This window comes from Podarcis cretensis, assembly GCF_951804945.1.
Source record: "Podarcis cretensis genome assembly, chromosome: 9".
Taxonomy (NCBI): Eukaryota; Metazoa; Chordata; class Lepidosauria; order Squamata; family Lacertidae; genus Podarcis; species Podarcis cretensis.
Window position 1 is genome coordinate 25,084,209 of NC_137178.1, and position 27,631 is coordinate 25,111,839.

Consider the following 27,631-nt stretch of genomic DNA (forward strand, 5'->3'; position numbering starts at 1 on the left):
GAATTGTGGAGTACAACAAAGACAGGCAAAAGGTTATGAAGGCTATTACTATTACTAATTTGGGTTGTAGATGGATTTGACATATAAATGGAAACAGCAGCAAGTGGTATGGTGGAGCTGCACTAGTCACCTGACCTCAGTCCTGCTGAGTCACTGCAGTGTATCAGGATGGATGGAGCAAGAGGTGCAGCGATTGTGAGGTTGGTGGATTGCAAATGCACTGGTGGTGCCAATCTGGTGCTTCTGCTTGTTTTTTGAAGCCAGAAGCCAGTAGCGGACAGTGTGGTAGCAGTATTCACCTGACCTTCTGACAGCTGAGTCCATGCTGCTTATCAGGAAGGAGGGGGTGGGAAGGTCAGTGTTACATAAATTCTCCAGTAGAAGCACCAGATTGGCTCAACTGATGCATTTGCACCCTGTCAACCTCACTACAAACTCATCCCTCCCCTTCTGGTAAGCAGCAGCGACTCAGTTGTCAGAAAGTCAGGTGAGTGTCCATTTCACTATACTGCCAGTAACAGAATATTCTAGAGTATCATTAAAATAAACACAGAGAGCTCCCTTGGTCAGACTATCAATCCATTTATCTTACCATTGTGTACTTACTGAGTTATTTACCAGCCTTGCTGAGATATTTCACAGGGACTGGCAATGGATAGATGGATGGATGGATGGATGGATGCAAAGCACATACTCAACTCCTAAACTATGGCAACATATGAATACCATGATTACACTTTCTATTCCAACTCAAAGGGCATGGAAGGAAAAATATAATTATGCCTACTGTGCATGACGTCTGGTGACATACCTGCAAAGCTTCGTGGATATTGCCATTGTAATCAATTATCTCTGTTGCCCCTTGATCACCTTTTTGTCCAGGAGGGCCCTGTAAAACATTCACCCCAAATGTTATTTGGATCAAGAGCACAGAATACAAATCACTCACTATTCTCATCAATTTGAGGAAGGCAACATAAAATTTTGCCTGAGCTGCTGATTACAGCACAGTTCCATTCAGGGTATCATTTTGCTTTATTACAGAAATGGCATGTCAGCTGCCTGGAAGATTTATACCAGAATATGATGGATTGATGCATATTTCCTGCTTCATTTTCAAATGCTGCACCAAGCTCACTCTCTTCAGATAGCTTATTGGTATCACACAGTCTGTGCTACCCAAGGTGTACAAATGCACATAAAATCTTGATGGACGTGCTTAAGAGTTGATTGGCCTTGATAATGCTAATGATAACTTTAGAACAGACAAGATTAATCATCTATTCAATGCCATCAGTGACAATGTGTTCTTTTAGTCTGATCACACCAATGTGTTAAATGGAAAACTGACTAATATTATAACAACTGGAATGTGCAGTCTCAGAAAAACACATCACAACCCAGCGTGCATCAGAGATATAATGCAAATCAAAGCTAAAATGTTGCAGATCAAGGCTATAATATTTATTCACAGATAATACCTGTTTTGCTTCTCTAAGGAGTCAACCTTTTAGTGTGGCTGAATACTTTTAGATCTCTTTGCCTATTAACATCAAACAGGTACTCTTGCTATACTGTTTTAGATGCCTGCGGAAAACAATTTTTTTATTTCCGCAAGCCTACCCAGACATATACTTTAGTTGTTTTAAAATGTTGCTGATTTCATCTGGGCGGCTTGAGGAAATGAGCTGCAACGAATATCATGCTGCATGGAATGGCTCAAATGGTAGTCACTTACCCTTGGACCCATTGCCCCTAAATCACCTTTGTCTCCAGAATCACCCTAATAAAAAGCAAAATAAGTATTTCAAGTTTCACGTGGGGAAGGACGCGATAAACTCACCAACTCACTATGAGTAGCTCTGTCCCACGACACACTTCTCTCTGAGTCTTCACTGGAACCTGCTACTGCCTCTGAAGATCCAAAGCCAACTGCACACTCAGCGCAGGCTCTGCCCCAAATTTAAGCCCCAGGTGTGGACCGGAGTGAAGCCTGCTCACCTGTGGTCTGTCCACCTGGCCCCACCCCCAATGGCACCATGGATTGGTGAGTTTGAACAGCAACAGATGTGTTTTGCTAAGCTGCGGTCCATATGTAAGTAGTTCACTGCACATAACAGAAGGGCTGTATCTTTGTGATCAGCCTAGATTCAGTATGAGACTTGATTAGGATGGCAACAGAGTACCCATTTGCTCATAGTAACAATAATCTAGCGGAAAGTCAGAGAAGACTCTAGAACAGCGGTTCTCAACCTGTGGGTCCCCAGATGTTGTTGGACTACAACTCCCATCTTCCCTGAGCTCTGGCCTTGCTAGCTGGGGTTATGGGAGTTGTAGTCCAACAACATCTGGGGACCCACAGGTTGAGAAAGGCTGCTCTAGAAAGACATTAGTACACAGCTCTGAGCTATTTGTGACAGTACAGCTCGGCTTGTGACTGAACAAAGATGTTTTCAGTGTTAATGTGGTTTTAAATAAGAAACAACAACAATAACACTTTAGCAGCCTTTGCACAGTGAAACTTCTACGAGGCGACCTTAGCAGCCTGTCTTCTTGCAGAGGGTCATGTTGGGAACAGTTCCTCATTGTGCAACATTTGGCTAAATCCCCCCATCATTGGTGATCTCTTGAATACAGGGAAACAGTGTGCAGATGTGTCTGAGCAAGCTTGGCAACATCTATCCAGCTAAGGGTGTTGTGTTGAGGGAGATACAGTAGTGTTCAGTCTGATTTAGATGGAGCTGTACTCACTGTATAGGATCTGGTTCACAGTTTAGTGGTGCTCCTGGATATAGCTTTGTCATTACAGCCCCAAACAGCATCTAGAGTGCCCTTCATCCATTTAGGCTAGTATACCAATTGTGGCCTCTCCTGCACAGTCTGGCCTTTCCTAAATATGCTTTGCTAAAACTTTGGATTTACTTCTTTAATGTTACCCACAGAACTACCTTTGAAACAGTTGTTCTGGATCAAAGCAATTTACATAAGAGAACAAAATGAAAGAAAACACTACCAAGTAACAGAAACAGAAAAAGAAAAAACTTATACAGTGGATGCTCAGGTTGCGAACGTGATCCATGCAGGATGCATGTTCGCAACCTGCAGCATTCGCAACCCACAGTGGCATGTCTGTGCATGCACGGGTTGCAATTCAGTGCTTCTGCGCATATGCGACTGCCGAAACCCAGAAGTAACCCGTTCTGGTACTTCCTGGTTTCGGCAGTCCGTAACCCAAAAAAACCGCAACCTGAAGCGTCTGTAACCCGAGGTATGACTGTAATCAAAAGCAGCATAGTTAATACTCTTCAATCATAAGTCAAAAACTATCAAGAGCCACACAGAATAAGAAAGTTTTCACTCCCTGCCTAAAGACCATCAGGGACGAGACTAGTCTTTGAGGGGAAATTCCACAACCAGGTTGCTGGCACAGAAAAAGGCTTTCTGCTATTTTGCCGTCACTTCGTTTTAATGTAATCTTCCCTGCAAACTGTTTGCTTGAAGGGCAGTCTATACACATATAAAATGAACTAAACAACAGACCACAAAACCTCACCACATCACATTGAATCAGTAAAACCAAAATTTGCTTACTACTGACCTTCGACCCCTTTGGGCCTCTAGCTCCAGATTCGCCTGACCTTCCCTGGATGATGGAACACATACAAGATGGACAGGAGAAATGAGGACAGAAAAAGGAAAGTGAGAAGAAAAGGAATTAGTATCAGCTACCTGTAAAGTTAGTGGAGGGATGGGGAAGCTGTAGCCCTCCAGATGTTGTTGGACTAGCAAGCATGGTCAATGGGCAGAGATCATTGGAGCTCCGGCTTAGCAACATCAGGGGGCTACAGGTTCCCCATTACTGGTGTGGTAGAAACACTTCATTTTACAATAATGACAACTAAGCTTCTAAATAACAAATATTAATGCAGGTATATGAATGATGAATGATTTAGTATTAATGAATCCAGGCTACATGATAATTCTTACTACAGCAGCTTGCTAAATTCTCTCAACATGTCGTTCCCCCCAGACATCAACTTGTCAGATAAAGTAACCATTGCAAATCAAGAAACCAATTTGGATGGGTCCATTCACTCAGAATAACTGAGGAAATAAAACTGTATGCCTTCGTTGTAGAGGGTTGTCTCCAAAAAAGTTCTACTCTGAGCAACCCCACTGAAATTAATAGACCTACGTTGGTTATGTCTGGCCTTTGACAGTAAAGGCCCACCTCTTTTGCTGAATTTATACTGCTCTGCCCCCCAAAAATGGTTTTATTTGTTTCATAATTGCAATGGTTTTATTCATTTTTATAATTGTATATTCAATTGTTGTAACTCAGTTTAGGACTTTATGGTGAAGGGCGGCCAAAATATTTTACCAATAATTTGCCCATTAATTTCAGTGGAGTAGAATGGATCTACTCTGAGTATGACTAATATTGAATACTACCCATAGGCCTGTAATTCTTATCTTAATATTTTGGGTAGCTCTCAGACCTTTTGAATAAGCATAAAGAATTCCTAAATCCTATTATAGCAGTAAATTAATGAGATAATGGAATGTACGTAGAAGTACTCCTTCCTGACTCAAAGTTAGAAACCAGTTTAAGGTTGCACTCATATACAAACTTACCTGGCAGTAACTTGATGAGACTTCTCAGCAGACATAGGACTGCACTGTCAATATTTTATTTTATTTTATTAGCTGGACTTGAAACATTGCAACGGTGAGCACCTTAGGATGTTAATTCTGCATAGACATACTTGAAAGTCCTAAATTTCAATATTGCAGTTATGAAGAAGAAATTTTGTGCATAGCTACAGGTTTGGCTTTTAACATTTGATCCCTCAGTTTACATAAATAATTTCTGGCTGGGCTGTGCCCCAAAGTGACCAGCATAAATTCAAATGACTTTTGTAGTGCACTATAAATCACACTGAAATTTATTTTTATCACTAGCAGAGCTTTTATTTTTTTAAGAACACACACACCAAAACACAAAGCTCCAAAATGCACACTTTAATTGTCAAAGTTAAACCAAACTGACCTTTGGCCCTGGAGCTCCAGGCTCACCTCGTTCACCTTTCCCAGGGGGCCCTGCTTCTCCCCTTTCACCCTGTCAAAAATTACCAGAGAAAGCAAGATGAGAGGAAAATATTATAGAATACAGGCAACAGCAGGCATGGTAACTAGCCATTTTAGAAACATTAAAGAGCATAATATCCTGAACATATTTCAAATGGAAAGCTGATAAGCACAATACAGTGACAAACTTTTCTTTTGGAAAATAAATTATGTTCCAGAAGTGGATGCTTACTGCTACTTCATCTGAATTGTCAATGTTAAACTACCGTGAAAGTTTCAAATGCTATGGATTAAATATAAATATGAAGCACAGGGGGAGGGAGAAGTGAGAGAGATAAAGCAAACCATTTTTAAAGTGCTTTCATTTTATTAGTTCCAGTGTTTTAAACAATCACCAGAGTCTTAGATGCTTTCAGTTCTTCATCCTGTTTTCAAGGTGAGCAACTGGGCAGCTAATCAGAGGGCGATATTGCCCCACCCACTGCAAATTTAGTGTAATAGTTCAACTGAGAAGCGAATGCATCAAATGTGGATAGAGATTTGATTTTCCAAAGAACATTTGTGGCCTCTAAAGCAGGGGAAGGGAACCTGTGGCCTCGCAGATATTGTTTGTAACTCTCATCAGCACCAGACAGCATGGCGAACTGCAAGAGATTATATGAGTTGGACATCTGACCAGAAGGCCATGGGCTCCCCATTCCTTCATTAAGTGAATCTGAAAGTTTAGAAGTCTCTAATGCTCTGATTAAGGAGAAAACTGAAAGGCAGTTCAGGTTGTACAATTAAGAACATGCTCAGAGCAAACAGAGTGGTCCATATTATTTGTTATTATACAGCACCAAGATAGTGAATGATGGTTTACAGAGTACAAATGTGAATGATGGTTTATGAGAGCCAGTGTGGTGTAGTGGTTAAGAACGGTAGTCTTGCAATCTGGGGAACCGGGTTCGCGTCCCTGCTCCTCCACATGCAGCTGCTGGGTGACCTTGGGCCAGTCACACTTCTCTGAAGTCTCTCAGCCCCACTCACCTCACAGAGTGTTTGTTGTGGGGGAGGAAGGGAAAGGAGAATGTTAGCCACTCCTTCAGGTAGTGATAAAGTGGGATATCAAATCCAAACTCTTGTCCTGAAGAGCTTGATGTTAAAATAAAATAAACAGCTCTACTCAAAGTGCATTATCAAGGGACCATACCTAACACTGGGCCATAGAGGCAGAATGGGTTGTATTGCTTATCCTGCTGCCCCACAGTCTCCCTGCCCAAGCTGGCAGATATGGTCTTGCTAAAAACCCAGACAGTAGTCCAAAGGGATTTCAATCACATGTCCTGATAGCTTTGACTGGGCCAGCTGGGCTATTCTTGTGCAGAAACGCCTATAGCTAGTGAACCAGCTGTAGCTAGTAAAAGGTACTCCTTGCAGCTGAGGTCACTTATGCCTCCAGCGGCAAGCTGGACCCCTGCAAAGGTTTGCTGGAATAGATATTGCACAGCAGACTAAAGGATTGGGGGGGGGGTAGAAGGAGAAAAGTAAATTCAGGGCGGATCCACAGCATCTATTTAAATCACAGCCAACACACATTTAAAGCAGGTGATTTCTCCCAAAGCTTCATTGGAACGGTAGTTTGATAAAGGTACTAGAAATCATAGGTCTGTGAAAGAGAAACTAGCATGCTTTGGGGGAAGTCATGTGTGTTGAAGGCACTTTAAATGTTTGGTGCAGATCTCCCCTCAATCATTAGTCCTTATTTACCAAGTTCCTAGAACAAGCAGCTGGAATAGAAAATGTTCAAGGGGAGGTGGAGCCAAAAGCTTCTGGTCTCTCAGCTGAGCTCTACTTGCTTTCTCATCCTCCTTCTGCAATGGCTGCTTCTAGTGACACTTGAGGGAGAGAGAAAACAGAAGAAGCTGGCTTCTCAACAGAGCCACCAGTGGACCTGATTCTATTCTCTCTTTCAGTTCCAGCAAAGTGTACATATCACTTCAGTTTGGCTTTAACGGTTGGTTGGGTGAATGTGCTTTGGTCTAGGATAAGGATTAGGTTTTGAACTAATATGATATGAAGTAAGCTACATACCGGTATATTAAGGGGAGGGAGATGTGAAACATACCTTTGTTCCTGGCAATCCTGGCAATCCAGGTTCTCCCTGCGGTCCTATGAAACCCGGTTCACCCTTTGAAAAATGAGCACATTAGATCTCTGTTAATTTAACTGTGAATAATTACAGTAAAAATAAGTTTACCTCTAATGGTAATTTCCTAGTCGCCCATGGTTTTCTAACTGCAAATCCAACTGCTATAGACAGATACAATTAATCAAGTTTGATTTCCACCAGCACAGAGCTCTTCAAGAAAAGCTTCATTGAGTTTAAGAAAAGCAAATGAACTGGAAGCTCTTACATCTTGTTTTTCATGGAATTAATGCATGTTAGGCTTCCCGGATTACATTACAGTTTATGTAAAAAAAAAAAAAAAAGTCTACCAAGACAAGGCTAATAACATGACGGATTCAGTGGGAAAAGGGAACTAATTAGCTGTACAGTAGTTACATTTCATTCACAACTTACAAAATATTAAACCTTTGCAATTTTGGTTACAAAACAAATTTTCATTCCAGGATTAAAAAGAAGAACAATTGTGTGTGACATTATTATGCAGATGTTATATCAGAATCCGGGACAAACACAACCCCCTTCTCTTTAAACAGTTTTGGCAATAGATTTACAAACTAACTTAAGAGGAAGAAACAGAATGAAAAAAGCAACATGCAAATAAAAATGAGGTTCTTTTCATTGGTTCTAGAAAACTAATGTGATAAACTTTCTAGTGCTTCTTTCCTGCCCTTCTATAGAAATAATCAAGGCAGTTTACAAACAATAGCAGAACTGTAGTAAGGATTTTGTCTGCTGTAGGTGAGATTCATGCTAAATGCTTAAAAAGCATTACTTGTGCAGTCAACCACCAGTGCAGAAAGTAAAATGAAGTCTAACAATGCAGCCCTATACATTTATATTCAAAAGTAAGTCCTATTGTGTTGAGTGGGACTTACTCCCAGGAAAGACAGTACAGTATAGGATTGCAGCCCAACGCACCCATCTTATGCATGTTTGTGCGGAAGTAAGTTCCGCTATCTTCATTCCACAATTCGACTTATTCTCAAGTACCAGTAAGTATGCACGGGTTTGCTGCTTTAGAAGAAGAAGAAGAAGAGTTTTGATTTGATATCCCGCCTTTCACTCCCTTTAAGGAGTCTCAAAGTGGCTAACATTCTCCTTTCCCTTCCTCCCCCACAACAAACACTCTGTGAGGTGAGTGGGGCTGAGAGACTTCAAAGAAGTGTGACTGGCCCAAGGTCACCCAGCAGCTGCATGTGGAGGAGTGGTGACGTGAACCTGGTTCACCTGATTACGAGACTACCGCTCTAAACCACTACACCACACTGGTCGCTTAATTTAAATTAGTCCCTAAATTCAAGCACAATATTTTTATTTGTACTAACTAGTATGAAATGTGAGATATTTGCCTACAAAATAATGAAAAATGACAAACAAATTTTGCACTGTAACTGTTGGCATTACTATGAAAAGAGACAGATGTCAATAACTCAGGCTTAATTATACAGTGAAAGAACAGGGAAGTGTCAGCTTGCCCTCTAGGCTGACTGACAAATAAGTTATGTTGGTGTGAAAAACATTACCACTTTATGAAGGCAAAGACATTTCCTGAACAGCTGGAAACAAAAACCGTATTTGGATAAATTAGCATAGAGTGTAAGCATTGCAGAGAACATTAAATGGATCAATAAATTGCAAGTGAGAGCCAAGAACAAAAGGAGGGAGAGGTAAAGAATAGTAAATCATTTGTTTTATTACTGCTGTCATGAGCTAGGTTGCAAAAAACAGAGCATGTTTAAACTCTGTTAAAAGGCACCAATGAAAATAGTTATTTGAGAGGCAAATGATGAAAACACTGTTACAAGTCAGTCCAGCAATCTGACAACTCCAAACTTATTTCAATGGCCAGAAATAAAAAGTGATTTCATGATCAAACTTACTTTAATAAGCACACTTTAAGGCTCTTAAATCATCTTCAAAAATATTAATAGAATGCTTTGATTCTACAGAGTTCCTAGAAAACTTTCTCACACTACTGCAACATGCTCAAAATCACATCAGTATGCTTCATGTTAATTCATCCTCAATAAACCTCAACCCCTAGTTTTGTAACCACGATCGCTGCCATGAGTTTTACATGTACTAACATTTTGGCATGTGAAAGCCTATTAAATATATTTGTACAAACAAGAGGCTGATTACTTCCTTCTCCTCTTGTGTTACAGGAAATCTCCATCACTGCCAGGCCAAGAGTACTGCTAAAATGTCCCAGTCAGCTTTCATGTACCCTTTCTCAAGTCGCCATAACACACAGAGAGGCCACAACTCCTTGTCACATAGAATAGAAAAATACTTCTGACTAAACATCTTGATCTACAATTAATTCCTATAAGCAGCCTTTTTGAATGGTTTGCCTGTGCTGATATAATCCTTAAAGAACCCCAGGAAAGCACCATTGTATAAGCCTTTTGCCAGCAGAATTCTGGCATTTATTAGCACTCACATTAGCAACCATGCATGTGTTTGTAGGCAAACTGTGCAGTGCCAGGAGCAACCCTTTAGCTTTAAACATGATCAGATATTTGGAACGAAGCCCACATTGGCGAATGTTGCTGGATGTTAAGACACATCATCTCCTATTACTAAATTTATTTATTTATTTATTTGAAAAACAAATGTTTTTAATTGATTGTCAAAAAGAACATAAAGACATAACCACGCCCCACCTCCAACAAATGTCTTCCCTCCCTTCTATTACCAATTTTCTGACATAGCTAGAATTGCCACTTTTGAAATGATCCCAGAAACAAGCCGGTAGCCCGTTCTTGGCTAAATCTGAAGGAGCTGTAGATGGAGGGGAACGTAAATGCAACCGCAACAGCTGACAATGCCAAGTTGGCATATTGCCCTGCCACTGCCAACCCCATCTTGGGAAAGGGCTGTAGCTTAGTGATAGAGCACAGATTTTGCATGAAGAAAGCCTTAAATTTAATCCCTGGCATCTGCAGGTAAATCTGAAAATGATCCCTGTATAAAACCCTGGAGAGTGACTCCTGGTCAGCAAATAATAGCAAGTTAGGTGGAACAATTAATATACCCAATATAAGACAGCTTACTATGTTCCTCGGCTCAACAGAACCATGGTGAGGAAGACTATGGAGGAAGCAGTATGCATGCACCTTGCAGCCCTTCACATGTGAAATTATGTGCTAGAAGTGAGCTCAGTAACTTGCTCCCTTAAAATGAAGTTCCAGCATGCACGCTTGAAAGAAGAAAATTCTGCTGCTTCCAACCCCCACCCAAAACCTGCCAATCAAGCCCAAAACAAACTAATCTAAGTCAATTTTTTTCCTTATTAGCCAGCAATTCTGCATATACCACTGTTTTTTTGATATGTCATCAACATCAAGATTGACATCATACTCCTTTTCTACATTTACCTACAATATTAGCTGAAACAGAGAATGATTTGAATGTTTGCACAGGACTAATATGAGTCAAAAAAGCAGGAGTTCATGTCATTTCAAACAAACTGACAATCCAAATAAGACGCAATTTCAAAAGACAAGATGGAATTACATATAGGGCAAAGTACAGTGGTACCTCGGGTCAAGTACTTAATTCGTTCTGGAGGTCTGTTCTTAACCTGAAACTGTTCTTAACCCGAAGCACCACTTTAGCTAATAAGGCCTCCTGCTGCTGCCGCGCCGCCGGAGCACGATTTCTGTTCTCATCCTGAAGCAAAGTTCTTAACCCGAGGTAATATTTCTGGGTTTGCAGAGTCTGTAACCTGAAGCATATATAACCTGAAGCATATGTAACCCGAGGTACCACTGTATATTTAGCCATCACATATTGCTTCCTTGATATCTGCCAGTTTGCCAAAACTATCACCAGCCTTTTCAACCAAAACATGACTAAAGAACTTCAACATAATAATCCACTTGGCTTCTTGAGTAAAGTTACTCTGGCTCCCCATATGACCCTCCTTTCAGGTTTATTCAAGAAAGAAATACTAAAACTTCAAAAGTTCTTTTAGATAACTGTACCAAGAATACTCTACAAACATTGCTTCTTTTCAGATTTGTGTTGTCATCAACTACTCCACTGAGATAGCAAGAAGCAAATGGAATTCTACCCAGATTAGTGATGTTAATGGCGTGTGAAACAAAGTAAACAGGCAGTTCCATTTCAGTAAGGCGTACAGATGCCTCTGCAATGCAGAGGCAAATGAAAACAAGAGACCCATTCTGTTTTGATCTGGGTCCTTATGGAATCAGAAACCATAGGGGACTTCTTAAATAGCCAAAAATATAGGAAACTGCATTTTGGTATTTTCTTAAAGTGGAGATGCATGCATTGTTGGGGGGGGGACCCACTTTCCCCCCAAGCTCTTAGATGCACCAAGTTGAGGTTCCATGGAGCCAGTCTTCAGGGGGCTAACAGCTTCACCACATTCTCTCTGACATCTGTGATAGTCATATAAAAATGACTATCACAGGGGCTCCCTAGGCTGCGGATAGCAGCCTGCTTCCCGGGCGCGCTGGAAGCAGAGCACCCGGCACTTCGGGAAGACATCCGCAGCCTAGGGAGCCCTGCAGGAGTTCCCGCAGGGCTCCCTAGGCTGCAGATAGCAGCCTGCTGCGCGGAGCACGGGGAGCGCTGAAGCAAAGCGCCCCGCGCTTCGGGCAGACATCAGGCAGCCCCACAAGCTCAGGGGAGAGCGGGGAGGCGCAACGCCGCCATCCCGCTGTTCCCCGACCTGGTTTGGATTCCCCAACCTGGTTTTGGGGGGAAAATAAAGGATTCCCCCCCTTTATTCCCCCCCCCCCAAAAAAAAACTAGGTGTGTTCTATGGGACGAAAAATCTGGTAGTTTTGGGTCCCAACTCTTTCCTAAACAAAGTCAATGCCTGCTTGGGGAAGAAAGCACTTAAGACTCTTGCATGTTCAAGATGGCATGCACCAAGCAGCTGTGGGGCAGGGCACTGTTGTTCCATACTGTTTTAAAAACTATTTGACTTTGTGTACTTCATGGTACATGTAAGGAAGAGGGAGCCAGTGCGATGGCCCCCAGGAAGTGTAACCATATATTAAGCTGCACCATCCCAATTTCAGTAAGCCACTAGTTGGAGGAAACAAGGTTCATCAAGAGGCCTGCGGATAAAATGGCAGCCAAACATTTCCCATATAATTTCTCTGTCTCAGCTGTTTAGCAGAACTCTAGTGCATCAAAATACTCATATTTAAACATGATTTAATTTATATATCTCTGAAATAAAATGCACTTTGTATTTTGCAAGCATTGATAACCACTGCTATTCTCCAATCACCTAATCCAAAATATTGTTAAATAATATAAAGACTTATCCCCTATGCCTGTGTGGCGGGTTCAATTTGTAGATTTACATATCTGGCTGCCATTGCAAATCCATCCTCCCCTAACCCTATACTGTTTTGGAATTCACACGGCTCAACATCCTGTCCCATATGTGCCTTGGCTTGCTTAGTGCTGGAGTGCTGGCTGCTATTAAGAGACAGCCTTCATGTCTTGAATTTTAAGAGAAAGAGAGGCAATAATTTATCCTTTCCAGAGTTCCCCCTGCCCACCAGGAATCGGTGTGTATATATTATATGCATACACGGAGTATCACTTCCTGGGATACTGGAATGCAGACAAAGCCAAAAGGCATTTTGCTTTGTATCACAGTGCAAGGTTCAAGGAAGACTTGTTTAAAGAAGAGCATGGGATTTCACACTGATGAGTCAATATTCTATATTTGAGTACTCTGCCTGTTTCCTGAATGAAACTGTGGAGCACATTCTCACACCAGTAACATTTCTAACTATTCCAAAAGAACAACAGCACAGGAGGCTTTATAACATATTGAATTTCTGGATTTTTTCCTTCAATAGCCAGCTGTCAGTGTAGGAAAGGCAGGGCCAACATGGTGCCCTCCAGATTTTCCTGCACTGTAATTCCCATCCCTGATCATTGGCCAACTAGCTGGGGCTGATAAGAGCTGTAGTGTGACAAAATTGCACATTGGAGGGTACCGCATTGGCTACTCTTGATGTACTGAAATAAAAATGGGAAAGGGAAAGAGGGAAAAACATGAATGGAATTTATTCCTATGATATCACAGTAAGAACATTCTTGCTGAATGTAATGAATTCATAAGATATGCTTCTGTGCTCATCAGACATTTATTTGTCCAACTCTTAAAGATCCTATGCACACTTATCTGGGAGTAAGCTCCATTGCATATAATGGGCTTACTTCCATGCTAATCATGCACAATTGCATTCCAAATCTACAAAACTAAACAATGATCAAGAATGCATAATTGATTGTAACTGACAGCTATGTATCAAACAATACACTTGTCAAGTTTGCTTTCCTATTTGTGGTGGGCAGTGAAAACATGCTTTCCCTTCTCACCCACTGATGTGCATGAATCTCCTGCCTCTGTTGCAACATCTGTATGTAAAATCCAACTCTTGCAAACCATGATTGTATGGTTTGACATGCCACATAAAATATAGGAAATGACATTACAGTCTGAGTCCATGTACATGACTGGATTTTATGCACATGCCTTTTCGAATGTCAGTGGACCAGTCCTATTAAAGTTAGCCCATTGACTATGTGAGATTACTGCTGCTGTTTGTTAATATATTTCATATTTATTGGAAGTCTCCATAATATATTTTTTTAGAAATGTAAGTTTTCTATATATCCAGTTGACATGTTAACACACCCTTCTCATATTCATTTAACAGGTTGAACTTCACTACATGGAGATCATCATTATATTTACCTTAATCCCAGGAAGTCCAGGAAGTCCAGGGAGCCCAGGCTCACCCTACAAAATAAAATGATATAGCATTGCAGGAGAATATTAAACCACATTTAGTAGCCAAAAGATAGCTACATAGTCAAAATTAAATATATGGGGAAGGATTGAAATAACTAGTCCCACTAGCACAAACCCATGCTAGCGTAAGGGGTTCCCCTGCGCTTCTCCTCCCCCCAGGCCCCCCAAAATTCACTCTGGAAAGAATCCAGAAAACCCGCAGAACAGCAAACAGGGGGAAGAAAGGGATATCATTCAATCTGACAAGCTAAATATGAACCCAACCAGACTGTTTATGGAATGCTTTCCCCAGAGAGACTCACCTGGTACCTTCATAACATATCTTTAGGCACTAGGCAAAAACATTCCTAACCAGGCTTTTGCTGATTAATCAATCTATGGCCTTTTAAGCCACAAAGGAAGGCTAAGGCCTCCTTCAAGTTTCACCACAAGCTAGAGTCCTGTGGGTCAAGCATCATTTGAACAGGCCCTCTATGATAGCATAGTTCTACTGTGGCATTCATAGCAAAACAGTTTCTCATGCTCTAAACAATTGTCGTAAATGTCTTACTTGAAAGGGATATCCTTCACATTCAAGAAACCAAATATTTTTAAACCCAAGGACTTTGGTACAAAACTGAATGCAACAGGCAAGGCACATGGTTGCAGCATTGACAAAAGCCTTTGCCCAAGAAGGAGTTCCATATGTGCATGGAATCTACAATTAACTCTGCATGCCCATTAAAACTTTTCCCCAAAATGCAAGATGATGACTGCTTTAAAGCATCATGATTTACTTCAGTTGTAGATTAGGCTGGTATACTGGTTCAGATTAACACTACCCATCCATTTAATATTGCCAAGGGATAAATTATATTTTCCACAGCACTGACAAGTGACAACTTTGCTTGCATATGAACTCCAGTTATTAGTCATTGTTCTATTTATGCTAATATAAGAACAGTGGTAAAGTTCTCTCCTCTCTAATGTTCTGCACAAGCTTATTGTGATTTACAGCTCATTTTTTTTTTCCATAGTAGGCATTTGCTGATATGCTGAATATTGTCTGCTGTCAAACTGAGTTCCGAAGCAATGGATTAGGCATTAAACTAACAGGGCTGTTGTGGATAAATTAAGAGCAAGGGAGAAGGGTGAAAATTGCTGCCTAACAATATTCAAAGGCGGTTCCATGAGGTCACAATTTTGATGAAGAGGCTGAGAAGTAAACAAGAAGCCCTTGATGTACATTTGTGCAGTAAACTGGCAGAGTGTGACTGAACTGGCAGAAGTGCTTGTTTAGTAGGAAGTCCTGACAGGCAGCCCAGTCCAATGAACTGGTTTTAGCTGCAGCAGCATGAGTGGTGGTTGCTACCATTGCTCTTAAATCCAATTCTACTGATGACAAAAGAGACTAAACCGCCAAGGGCTAGAAAGCCTTACAGGAAGTTGCCTTAGAGCTAGGATAAATGTGCGAGGCATGGCAAGGTGAAGGGCTCCTGAGTACAGGAGCACTAATGGCTGCATCTACAGTGGCAAGGGAGATGGTGTTGTAGGATGCAAGACTTGAACACTGTAAAGATCAGAGCCTCATAGATTTAGCCTGTGGACTGAGGAAGCTATAGTCCTCCAGATGTTGCTTGACTATAACATCCATCAGCCAACCAGTTTCTACAAAACCCTTAGTGCTCCTGTACTTTGTCCTTCACCTTGCTATGTCCTTCACATTTCCCTCCTAGCTCTAATGCAACATCCAGTAAGACTTTCAAGTCCTTTGTCATGTTAAAATCAAATTTACATTCACAGTGAATGCATGCATTTTATTTGCTTCACAGATGTATGAAATGGAAAAAACATTTTATGAATCACTTGTGATAATAAAAATAGGACAAAGGCTATCAAACACTGTCACTGCTCAGCTTCTAGCTGCTATTTTTAAGAGATCCAGGGCTGGTCTTAGAGGTCAGTGAAGATAGATGAAGGCAGGAATATGATGCAGCCAAAGTTTTAAAAATGCTGATCCTGGCATGTGTGCATGCACAAGTGCCGTTTGGGCTTGCTTCAGGTAGCAACATGTATTTGGCTGGCACTGAAGAGACCCGTGCAAGTACCTCTGAAATGAATGGACCAGACACTGCATGATAGCAGTATCTGATGGATAGATAACTCTGCAACTATTTTACTCACCAGCATTTATCTAGCTTCTAAATTTCAAAATTTTATATATAGGAATTATACACACTGAAAATAAAGCAGCAAGCAGCACAGTACATCAATTCATTTCTACTTTAAGTGTCTTTAGTTCAGACATCATTTATGGTGGATCATAGATTTCATGGTGTCAGAGAGGTTCTCAGGATATGTTAGGCACCATCACAAACTCATCACTTAATGCTAATTGATAGCTTCTGCTGTATAGGTCTGAAGATGAAATTGCAAGTGCTTTAAGGCAGAGATATACTGGGAGGTCAGAATATGAGAGCTTGTATTATATCCAACTAAGATTTGTTGTGCAATGGAGTTTATGATGTGTTGAGCACCACTGGGAACCACAGACGAAAAGATATGTACCGGTAATAATAATAATAAGAAGAAGAAGAAGAAGAAGAAGAAGAAGAAAATTTATTTATATCCCGCCCTCCCCAGCCGAAGCCGGGCTCAAGGCGGCTAACAACAATAAAACAGTACAACAGTACAACAGACTCTAAAATCATTCATTATAAAATTAATTCAAAACAAACCACTGGCAACCATTGGCCCAGAGCTCCGTGAAGATTGCCGAAGGAGGGAGTCAGGCTGTGCCCTGGCCAAAGGCCTGGTGGAACAGCTCTGTCTTGCAGGCCCTGCGGAAAGATGTCAAGTCCCGCAGGGCCCTAGTCTCTTGTGACAGAATGTTCCACCAGATCGGAGCCACAGCTGAAAAAGCCCTGGCTCTAGTTGAGGCCAGGCTAACTTCCCTGTGGCCTTGGACCTTCAAGATGTTTTTATTTGAAGACCGTAAGTTTCTCTGTGGGACATACCAGGAGAGGCGGTCCCGTAGGTACGAGGGTCCTAGGCCGTATAGGGCTTTAAAGGTTAAAACCAGCACCTTAAACCTGATCCTGTACTCCACCGGGAGCCAGTGCAGCTGGTATAGCATCGGGTGAATGTGATCTCGCAGCAAGGACCCCGTATGGAGTCTTGCTGCAGCATTCTGCACCCGCTGGAGTTTCTGGGTCAGTCTCAAGGGTAGCCCCACGTAGAGCGAGTTACAATAATCCAGTCTGGAGGTGACCGTCACGTGGATCACAGTGGCTAGGTCAGGGCGAGAGAGGTAAGGAGCTAACTGCTTAGCTTGGCGGAGATGGAAAAATGCCACCTTTGTTATAGCTGTACAACTATACAGGAGAGCTCTAAGAATCCAACTAAAATAATAAAGCAAAGCAATATTACTTTTCAGTATCTGAAGAAGTGTGCATGCACACGAAAGCTCATACCAAGAACTGACTTAGTTGGTCTTTAAGGTGCTACTGGAAGGAATTTTTTTGTTAGGATTCTACCTATACGTATGTAAGATGATAACATTTACTTATATCATCAAGACTAGGTGAGAAATGTATTGCATTTAAAACATCACAGATTTTTCTGTCCTTGAATCAGATGAGACTTAATGGACTTTGTGACCCAAGTCCAATGGGAGCTCCACAACACTACAGCTGTGATGACTTTTGTTGCAAGGAATCTTGCGTGGGAGAAATCCCCAATGGATTGTGCCCTCTACATCTATTTATTTATGGTATCATGCATTTCCACCCAAAGCAATAATTTCATCAAATTCTACATTAATGTGGATTTCATGGCTATGGATTATTCATTGCAATCTCATCCATTTGGTCAATCATGAATGTAATGGAGTGAGAGCCACTTTAGTGACGCCACATTTCAGCAAAATATTCCCAGACTGATGAAAAGAGCAATAGAGAACATGATTCAAACATGGTTTAAAATATGCTGTAGTACATCCAATGCATTATAAACAATTTTAATGGTTTTATAGATTAATTCATCTAAGATGCATTAACTAGCTTTTCCAATTAAAAGAGACTCTTATGAACAAAATAAATTTGCAGATCATAACAGTTTTAAACATAAATATCCATTGCTTGCAAATACTTTATGTACATATTTATCAACAAGATTTTTTTAAAATAAGCACTATTTTTTTGAGCCATTCTTTTAAAAATCCATGACTAGAATTCAAAAGAGGAGGACAGTTAATTCTGGACACCCAAAGGGCATTAGCCTTGAGTTTCTCAAACAGCCATATGGAAAGCACTTTAGGCAACTTTCAAAAGGTGCTTGTGATATTGCCTGAGGGTCTGCTGCTCAAAGGGGGGAAAGCCCAAACATTCCACTGGACATGCTGAGGCCTTTAAGCAAGTCTCTCCATATCCTGGCCTATAGACTTTGACAGACTATCTGCCCTGGGGTGCCATCCACCAAATGCAGCTTAACATCCTCCGTAAAGTTTAAGTAGTTTCTGCTGTTCCTCCCATATAATCCCTAGTAAAATGAATGAACCAAGCACCTAGCCAACATAGCACAAACTGTGTCATAAAAAGTGAAATGTTTAAAACATTTTACGGCCTGGTGTGCAATTTTTATATGATCTAGTTATCTTTTTTCAGGCAAGTAAGCATATTAGGAAATATATTTCCAGTGTGATACTGAAAACAGGAGAGAATAATGATGAGGGATGGTCCCAGGAGAGTTCATGTGCTTCACTGGGAACAGGGTAGCTGGGCATTCCATATTAGTTTAATAAACCCCTTATTTTTAAGGGAATATTTCATTGTTTTTTAAAAAATAATTTTTATTAACCGACCAATCAAATCACATCACATAAATTCCAAATTACAAAGCCGAATTTTAAATTAATTTTTTTTTTGGGGGGGACCCATATTTCAATTTCCGAAGGGGATTCCAATCATCTTCTTGCTGCTGCATTAATATCCACAAATCTGTCCAAATAATGTTCATAATTCTAACCAGTCCTCTCTTGCTGTTCTCACATCTCATCTTGTTTGTATATTTTTTCTTTTTTTCTTTATGATCTCTTCTGATAATCTCCTTAAGCAGGTAAACACCAGTTGTAATCCTGTGTGAATTTTCCGTTCTTCCAATCATTATGTCAAGATGGTTTCCATATATCATCACTTTCATAAATAAAAGCTCTCTTTCCATTATCAGTCTCGTAAAACTGTTGCCTTCTTTAGTCCCTCTGAGGAGGCCACTCACAATATGAAAACAAATCTACTCCTCCTCCCAGACATAAGTCTTTCGACAGAGCTTGCCAAAATGGCGACGGTATTTTTTACTGCGTCATTCCAAAGCTCTTATACATTCCACAGTCTCCTTAAAACATGCTTTGGTTAGAAAATTATCTCCACACAGTCTTAAATCCTCAGCTTAAGTCGTTTAAATGGCATTTCTGACTTTGTAACTTGTGGGGGGGGGATTCTTGGTTAATCACCTAGAGAAAAGAAAGGAAAGTTTATCCCCTCCCCCATCCAGTCCCGTTGCCGAACATACTGAGCCTTGGTGTATCTTCTCATGATTTATTCCTGTTCCTCCGACCTGTCTTGTTTCTCAGAGATCTCTTCAGTTAGCAGTCTTTACTCCCCATTCATCATTGAAATATGTGCATTAGCTTCCTCCTAATTGTTTCTTTTGAAGATGCTGCAGCTAGTGGCGCGAACCAGAGACAGCGTCCAGGAGCGCCGAAATCCACACAAGGGCTTTCTGCCTAGGGCCCCCACCCCCTCAAATTCGGGGGTGGTATAGGGCACAGCAGGCAAGGGCAGTCCCCCCCACACGCTTGGGGGGGGGCAGGAGGCTGTTTACTCCCATCACAGCCTCTTAATTACCTCGTGTGGGTTGGAGAGATGTTATTGTCAGCCATCTTCTGAAGCGCCCCTAGTGGCCCCACCTTGAATATTTCATTGTATTATTCAGGACAGGCCCTAGGCAGAGTGAGACAGATGGCTCAGGTGGCAGATTCTGCAGGAAAACTCTCAAGTGGTCAGTTCTGCGCTCCCTAAGCTAGTCTGCTGTCTTCCAGCTGTGGAGAACAGTGTCCCATCACCAGTGTAGAAACAAGATTCATCTGCCAGCCTAGTTGGCTTTTGTATATGAATTGGGGATTGCATCTTCTTGTCCTTTGCATCAAGTAACAAAACATCTTGAGCTGGCCCCTACTCTTCTTGACTGATGAAAACTAGCAGGGAGTGGGCAGCTGGCTGGGCCACGTAGGTGCTTCATACCTCCTTGCGAGAGGGGGTGGACCTTGCCTGCTTGAGGGAGGGAGTGGTAAAACCACTCATCAAGAAACACTCTCTGCTAATCTCCCATTATTGGGCAGGTTTCTTGAGCAGGTGGTCACAGACCAGAGCCAGACATTCTTGGAGGCGGGGGTGGAGGAAGGGGGGTGCTGTGGGGGCAGGGCGCCCCGAGTGTCACCACTGAAGGAGGTGACAAAATGCTGGGTGGCACTCACCACGGGGCCTGCAGTATACCCGAGCCATGTGTCTCTCCTGGGAGTGATGTGGTGGCTTGGGTGCCCACAGGCTCCGAACTGCCCCAAACGGTCCACCTGCTGCCTCCCCCCCAACTGTGGGGCAGCTGAGTGGGAGAAGGCAGGCAGACTCCTCAGAGGCCCCTGGAAGAGTCTTTTCCCGGCTTGCCCTACCCCTGGGCACAGGGCACATGGGCTACCCTAGGTGCCCGATTGGCTTGCTCCGCTACTACTTGGAGGAACTTCTAGATCTATTTCAATTTGGGCTTAGGCCTGGTTTTGGCACAGAAACTGCTTTGGTCACCCTGTTTGATGACTTCTGTCGGGAGAAAGATGGGGAAATATGTCCTTGTTAATTCTCCTCAGACTTTCCATGGCATTTTATGTGTGGAGTGCTGGCTATTGTTTTTGTTTTCTTTGTTATTATGGTATGTGCTTTTGTGTTTTTATATTGTAAATCTTTGGGTGAAGGGTGGTATAGAAATTTATGAAATTATAATAACAATAGTAATAATGGTGTGGTAGGGAGCTTAATAAATGAACATTAATTCATCTCACATTAATTCAGCAGACAGCATCCTAAAAAGCAGAGACATCACCTTGTCAACAAAGGTCCGTTTAGTTAAAGCTATGGTTTTCCCAGTAGTGATGTATGGAAGTGAGAGCTGGACCATAAAGAAGGCTGATCGCCGAAAAATTGATGCTTTTGAATTATGGTGCTGGAGGAGACTTTTGAGAGTCCCATGGATTGCAAGAAGATCAAACCTCTCCATTCCAAAGGAAATCAGCCCTCAGTGCTCACTGGAAGGGCAGATCGTGAAGCTGAGGCTCCAATACTTTGGCCACCTCATGAGAAGACTCCCAGGAAAAGACCCTGATGTTGGGAAAGACTGAGGGCACAAGGAGAAGGGGACGACAGAGGACAACATGGTTGGATAGTGTTCTCGAAGCTACCAGCGTGAGTTTGACCAAACTGCGGGAGGCAGTGGAAAATGGGGGGGCTGGCGTGCTCTGCTCCAGGGGGTCACGAAGAGTCGGACACTGTGAATGGTTTCAGAACTCACAGGGTTAAAGAGTTCTGTGTGACGTCCCTCAATTCCTGTCGCGTGACCCGAAAGGAGGGAGGAGTTGTTTCCTCACTGTTCCGTCTCCGCAGCTGAAGGAGACGGTGGCCATGGCTGCTAGCAGCCCAGGGGAAATCTGAGATTTATTATTTTACTGCTGTAATAAAGACTGATAACTAAACACACTAAAGACTGGGTGTGTTTGCATCTTTTACACCGGGACGCAATAGCTCCGCTGTGTTTACTCTGCACTGCGTGGCGAACAAAGGATCGGAACAGCTGGAGGCACAGCTAGAGGGAAACGTGCCGGGCTGAGATCGCTGTAAGCTGGTGCTAATTGGGGTCGTAAACCAATTAGCTACGCCACGCCCTCTAACAGACACGACTAAATGACTAAACAACAACAATTCATCTCACAGATTTAATACTGAGGGAAAGAATCATTTAAATTTCCAGAATGGTGGCTGTGTTAAGTCTTTTGCAGCAAAAGCAACAAACAGTTTTTGGCAACTTGAAGATTTTTTAACGGCATGAACTTTTGTAGACTATAGCACTTAATCAGATGCATGGAACATTATTATCAGTTGCAAGTATATAAGTGAATAACTTTGAAACATTACCTTTTGTCCTGGTCGACCTGATTCTCCGGGTTCTCCCTAAAACAAACACATGATAGAATGCAATAAAATGGGTGTAGGAGTGCCTCCAAGCTGGAAAGAAGGAAGGAAAATGCAGCAAAATTCATTTGGGCATTGAGCAGCAAAGCTATCGGAGAAAGGCTGTGATTTATACATTACAGTCGTACCTTGTTTTGCGACTGGGATCCATTCTGGAGCCCCGGCCACAAGCCGAAAAGGACGCAGGGCAATGCGCCTTGTCTGTGCATGCGTGAAGCATGATTTAGTGATTCTGCGCATGCGCAAGTGGCAAACCCGGAAGTAACCCATTCCGGTACTTCCTGGTTTGCTGCGGATGTTCACCGAAGCAGACGCTAGACGAGGTGGACGTTTGCGGAGGTATTTCTGTACCTTAATTCCTGCAGCAGAAGATCCGGGGTCACCCTGAATAAAAAAAATCCAGAAATAATGATCAAATGTGGAAATTTAAGTGGAGATTTAACAGTTGTAGCACACCAATATAATCATGAAATATTTTATGGGTCATGTTCACTCATAAACTATAGTTGTGAGTGAGTGTGATGTGGTTGTGCGAATAAAACCAGGAAGGCCCCATGAGCAAGAAATAAGAGGAGGAAACCACAGGTGCTTAGTATTTTTCAGATTAATCCTTCTTTAGGGAAAAAGTTCAAGGAGCAAATCTCAGCAAGGACATAAATCACTTACAATTGTAGCTCACCAGAGCTGTTAGAATGTCAGACTAGGTCTGTTGGTGGACAAATCCCCAGCCAACCAGCCAAATAGCTCATTGGGTGACCCTTTGGGCAGCCACTATCTCTCAGTCTCATCTACCTTACAGGGTTTATGTGAAGAAAAAATTGGGTGGGGTGGGGGGACCATGTTTGCCACCTTGAAAGGTAAGGCTTGCATACATAGACCATTGTAGGACCAAAGATGAGCAGGTAATTGAAATGAACATTTCACGTCTAAGAAAAAATGCTTCTTCATCTTTCCTGTTTTATATGACATTATTACAGATTCGTTTTCATGTTTCACAGCCAATTTAAACAGGTCTGGAAAAAAGGAATAGCATGTGAAGGTAGACTCTTCATGTTTTTTAAAAAAATATATCACAAGATAATTGCCGTTATTTAGAAAAAGAGACTATCTTTCTCTCCCAAAAAATTACTTATCATGGCAAGATGTGTTGAAATCTCTAAATTAATAAAGTCAGGCTGAAAGAGCCCTTTAGTCATCTATTTATTCTCAGTCAAGATCTGTCAGAGCTATCATCCCTTTTCTCCAACTCATCACAAAGTTTATCTTGAGAACTGAAATCTAACTAGGTATCACAAATGACAGGATAATACTATGTTCATATTATATTTACTGAAGAAAAAGAGGGGGAAAGCTTCACTCTGATGGAGCACATGCCTTTCAAATTGGCTGTCCTTGAATTTGTTCTGTAAACCCCACAGATATAAACACTCTCAAATTAATGAAAGGAACTATTTTTTAAAAGATTTTTTGAGTTGGGGAGATCAAAAAAGACTGAAGTATCTGCAATATCCACTTGACTGTAAATAACATGCTTTGAGAAATAATATTTGAAAATAGATTTGCCCTGTCGTATTCAGAAACAAAGAAATAGTTGTGTGGAGAGATGCAGCTGTGAAATCCAGTTGTATTTGATTTGTTTATAATTTATTCATAATACTGGGGGGAATGTGTGCCATTATCTCATTTTATGCTAGCTGAGTAAATGTAGACTATGTTGTCAAAATAGAAAGATATAATGAATAAGCATTTTAACAATCCCAAACCACCCTGGGAGGTATGTGGGTCAATAACCAGTCACGGTCCCCCAAGATATGTAAAGCACCATGCATTCTGTAACAATAACTATTGTACTCTTGCTTATTGCTATTATGATTGTTTCTTATCAGAGAAAAACATTTTTAAAAATATTCTATATACAGTTTGTTTTCGATACTTTTCAAAACATTTTTTAAACATTAAATTACTGTGAACGTATCCTTCCCCCACAATTCACTATGAACTGTACCTTTTCTCCCGAGTCACCTTTGGGCCCAGGTTCTCCAGAATCACCCTAAAAATTAAAACAATCAATAAAATACGTGCACTGTGTTTAATTCAACATCTGCCTCCCACTAAAAATTTGTAACACTATCAATATTTCCTCCCAATTATATTGTTATTGACATTCCCCCCCCCCACAAAGTTGTTATAACCAGGGTTTTTTTTTCAGCCAGTACTCTTTAGAACTCAGTTCCAGCACATCTCAGGGGGCACCATTGCCATTCCAAGAGAGCAAGGGAGGTTTTTATGGAGAGTTATGGCACCTCTATTTCTAGAAAAATAGCAGTGGTTATAACACAGGACTGTATACCTGAAGGAGCATCTCCACCCCATCATTCAGCCCGGACACTGAGGTCCAGCTCTGAGCAGCCTTCTGGCAGTTCCTTCACTGTGAGAAATGAAGATACAGGGGACCAGGCAGAGGGCCTTCTCAGCGGTGGCACCCTCCCTGTGGAATGCCCTCCCATCAGATGTCAAGAAAGCTCTGAGAATGATTTTAGATTTATTTGTATATGCTTTTAAAGAAAGCGTACAGCTCACCCTTTCTCCTCGTTGGCCAGGGTCACCCTAATTTAAACAGAAGACAGAAGCAAAAGTTCAGATCAGTAATGGCTCCAAAGTACAGGTAGTACAGAGTTGTAAGATCCTCCTTAAAATGAATCTGTAAGAAAATATTTAATTTAACTTGTGCAATTTTTAAAGGATGTGATGATATGTAGTTATAATTTTGAAATTGATTCATCACAAATAGGAGGCTCTATCACATTTCAAAAAAAGTTTTTGGATAGTATAATTTATATCTTATCCAACTTTTAAATGTATTAAATCAATGAGAGAAAGCCTCTTTTTATACAAAGCTGATTTGCTTCCACCTAGTTTTTTGTTTGTCCAGTATCAATTGCTTATGATGCCATGTGGCAGCAACACCGCAAATACTTCTTATGCCTCCTTTCTTTATTAGAATCACTATAGACTAGAGTAGAGAACCCTTTTGGTCAGGTGAGCCAGAACTTTTATCTTCCCATAACCTGTGGTCTAACTTTAACAAGTTAGTGTCAGTCATCTGACATCATGATGATGGCTAGTGACTGATAAGTGGGTGATCCCACCCACCTGTCTGTCAAAGTTGACCCATGGGGTAGGGGGAGAATTATGCTTACCTAGCATGTTCCCTTTAAGCAAAGCAGCACCTAGTAGCACTGAACTCTGTCCATCAACTGATGAACGGGGTGGGGTGGGGGAGGGTTTAGTCCTCCTCCCTGAAGGGGTCTGCTTCACCAGTGTATTCTCTACAGGGAACCCCACCCACTGCCCACCAGCTGATATCACCCTATGACATCAGTTGAAGGACAGGTGTATAGTTTGGGGGGAATGGTCTTGTGAGGAGGCAAGTTGGACCTCCTGGTAGGCCAAGACTGGCTCATGGGCTGGAGGCTCCCTACCCCGGCTACTGGCCATTTGTTGCATAACAACTAACACAGCCTTAACTCCCATACTACCTCACAATTGGGACCTTATGGGGAAAAGCAAATAAGAAATATTCTAAATAAAAATAATAATGGAGTGACTCTTTGCCTGGCAAGATACACTGGGATGTGACAGCAGAAGCATAGGTTGGGTGCTGAGTGCTGAGTGCTAAGTGCTGAGCACCTCTCCTGTGTCAACAGCAAATACATTTCAGAAGACCAATAAGTGGCTTGTTTGTACATATCAGATTTGTACTGCTGTGAGTTTGCTTCTTTCAGGAGAAAGAGAGCCCACCGCATCCTGAGATAGTTGAGCCAGCATGGTGTAGTGGTTAAGAGTGGTGGACTCGTAATCTGGTGAACCGGGTTCGCTTCCCCGCTCCTCCACATGCAGCTGCTGGGTGACCTTGGGCTAGTCACACTTCTCTGAAGTCTCTCAGTCTCACTCACCCCACAGAGTGTTTGTTGTCGGGGAGGAAGGGAAAGGAGAATGTTAGCTGCTTTGAGACTCCTTAAGTGGAGTGAAAGGCGGGATATCAAGTCCAAACTCTTCTTCTTCCACTGTCATAGTCAAATGTTTAACCAAAAAAATTGTTTGCTTGCAATTTCCATTGGTTCTAGTTGTCCCCTCTGGGGTAGCACAAAAACAAAAGTTGCTCCATCTTGTGATGGCTTTGCGTATGGGTGAATGATAGAGAATATTATGGACATTGATGAGGACAAATTGGCATATGGGCAAGAATCCATAAACTTCAGCAAGTTGTGGCCTACAGATTAAAGCTTCCTTTTAAATTTTCAGACAGCTACATAATCATGCACAGATTCCAGTGTAAGAAAGCTTAAACCTGTTGCTCTTTAAATTACTGACTGCTTGACAAACCAGCACGTTGGCAAGCCACTTTTCAATTCTCTGAACCTGACCTAGACAGCTCATCTTGTCAGAGCTTAACCACTGTAGCTCATTCAAATCCCATTTGAGGGCTATTGATTCCTCTGCAATTCTAAAAGATACTGCCGTGGAAACTAATTAAGCATTAAGCGTCATCGCTGGGATTCTGAAGTGAGAAATGGCTGTTCCCGAAAGGCCTATGTTCTTTCCTGATGGACAAAGAGCAAGCTCATGATTTTTACGCCCTCTCCCTGTACCTAGTTAGCTGTCAATAGCAATATAATGTGCAAATTCTGCTGAGAGGCCTATGTGCTTCCTGACATACACTGGCACAGCTGACGTAATTAGACAGGCTACAGGAATGTCATTAAATCTAAGTGAAATTACATTTCGGCAGTAGAATAATGTGTTCCTTTTATTGTATTGTGAGGAATTTGGGGCTATTTTGCTTGATCAAACTGTGCCCTAATCACATTTTACTCTTTGCAGGATTCCCCTGCAACCCTCAATGCCACACAATAAATGAGAGAACGTAGTGGGGAGCGCAGGAAGCTGCCTTAAGTAAATAAGGCCAAGCTATCTGCCCATCTCCTTTGACTGGCAGTGGCTCTCCAGGGTCTTAGATAAAAATATTTCCCAGCCCTTCTAGATGCCATCAGAGTGAACTACAGACTGAACCTTGAACCCTTTGCATGCAAAGCAAGGGCTCTGTGGTCACCTCTCATGCAAGAGAACAAGCTTGCTTTTCATTTAACAGGGAGTGAAGGAGGTACCCTCCATGAAAACCGACTTTAAAAGCCACTGGATCAGTTTAAAAGTCCAGCTGGATTAATACAAAGGGTAATCTATGGCCTTTCCAGTAATAAAGCTTGAAAGGAAAACAGTAATTCC

At 41.8% G+C, this 27,631-nt stretch overlaps 1 protein-coding gene across 1 annotated transcript in view; it reads right to left on the reverse strand.

Annotated features, from left to right (window-relative positions):
- COL25A1 (collagen type XXV alpha 1 chain) overlaps positions 1–27,631 on the reverse strand; it is a 327,412-nt gene that overhangs the window by 43,090 nt on the left and 256,691 nt on the right. Inside the window, exons 14-23 of the mRNA XM_079990247.1 lie at positions 24,926–24,952; positions 24,351–24,395; positions 22,697–22,729; positions 22,289–22,324; positions 14,019–14,063; positions 7,196–7,258; positions 5,051–5,119; positions 3,599–3,643; positions 1,739–1,783; positions 812–889 (exon numbers count right to left, since the gene is read on the reverse strand). Coding sequence (XP_079846373.1) covers positions 812–889; positions 1,739–1,783; positions 3,599–3,643; positions 5,051–5,119; positions 7,196–7,258; positions 14,019–14,063; positions 22,289–22,324; positions 22,697–22,729; positions 24,351–24,395; positions 24,926–24,952 — 486 coding nt within the window. The remainder of the gene's footprint in view (positions 1–811; positions 890–1,738; positions 1,784–3,598; positions 3,644–5,050; positions 5,120–7,195; positions 7,259–14,018; positions 14,064–22,288; positions 22,325–22,696; positions 22,730–24,350; positions 24,396–24,925; positions 24,953–27,631) is intronic.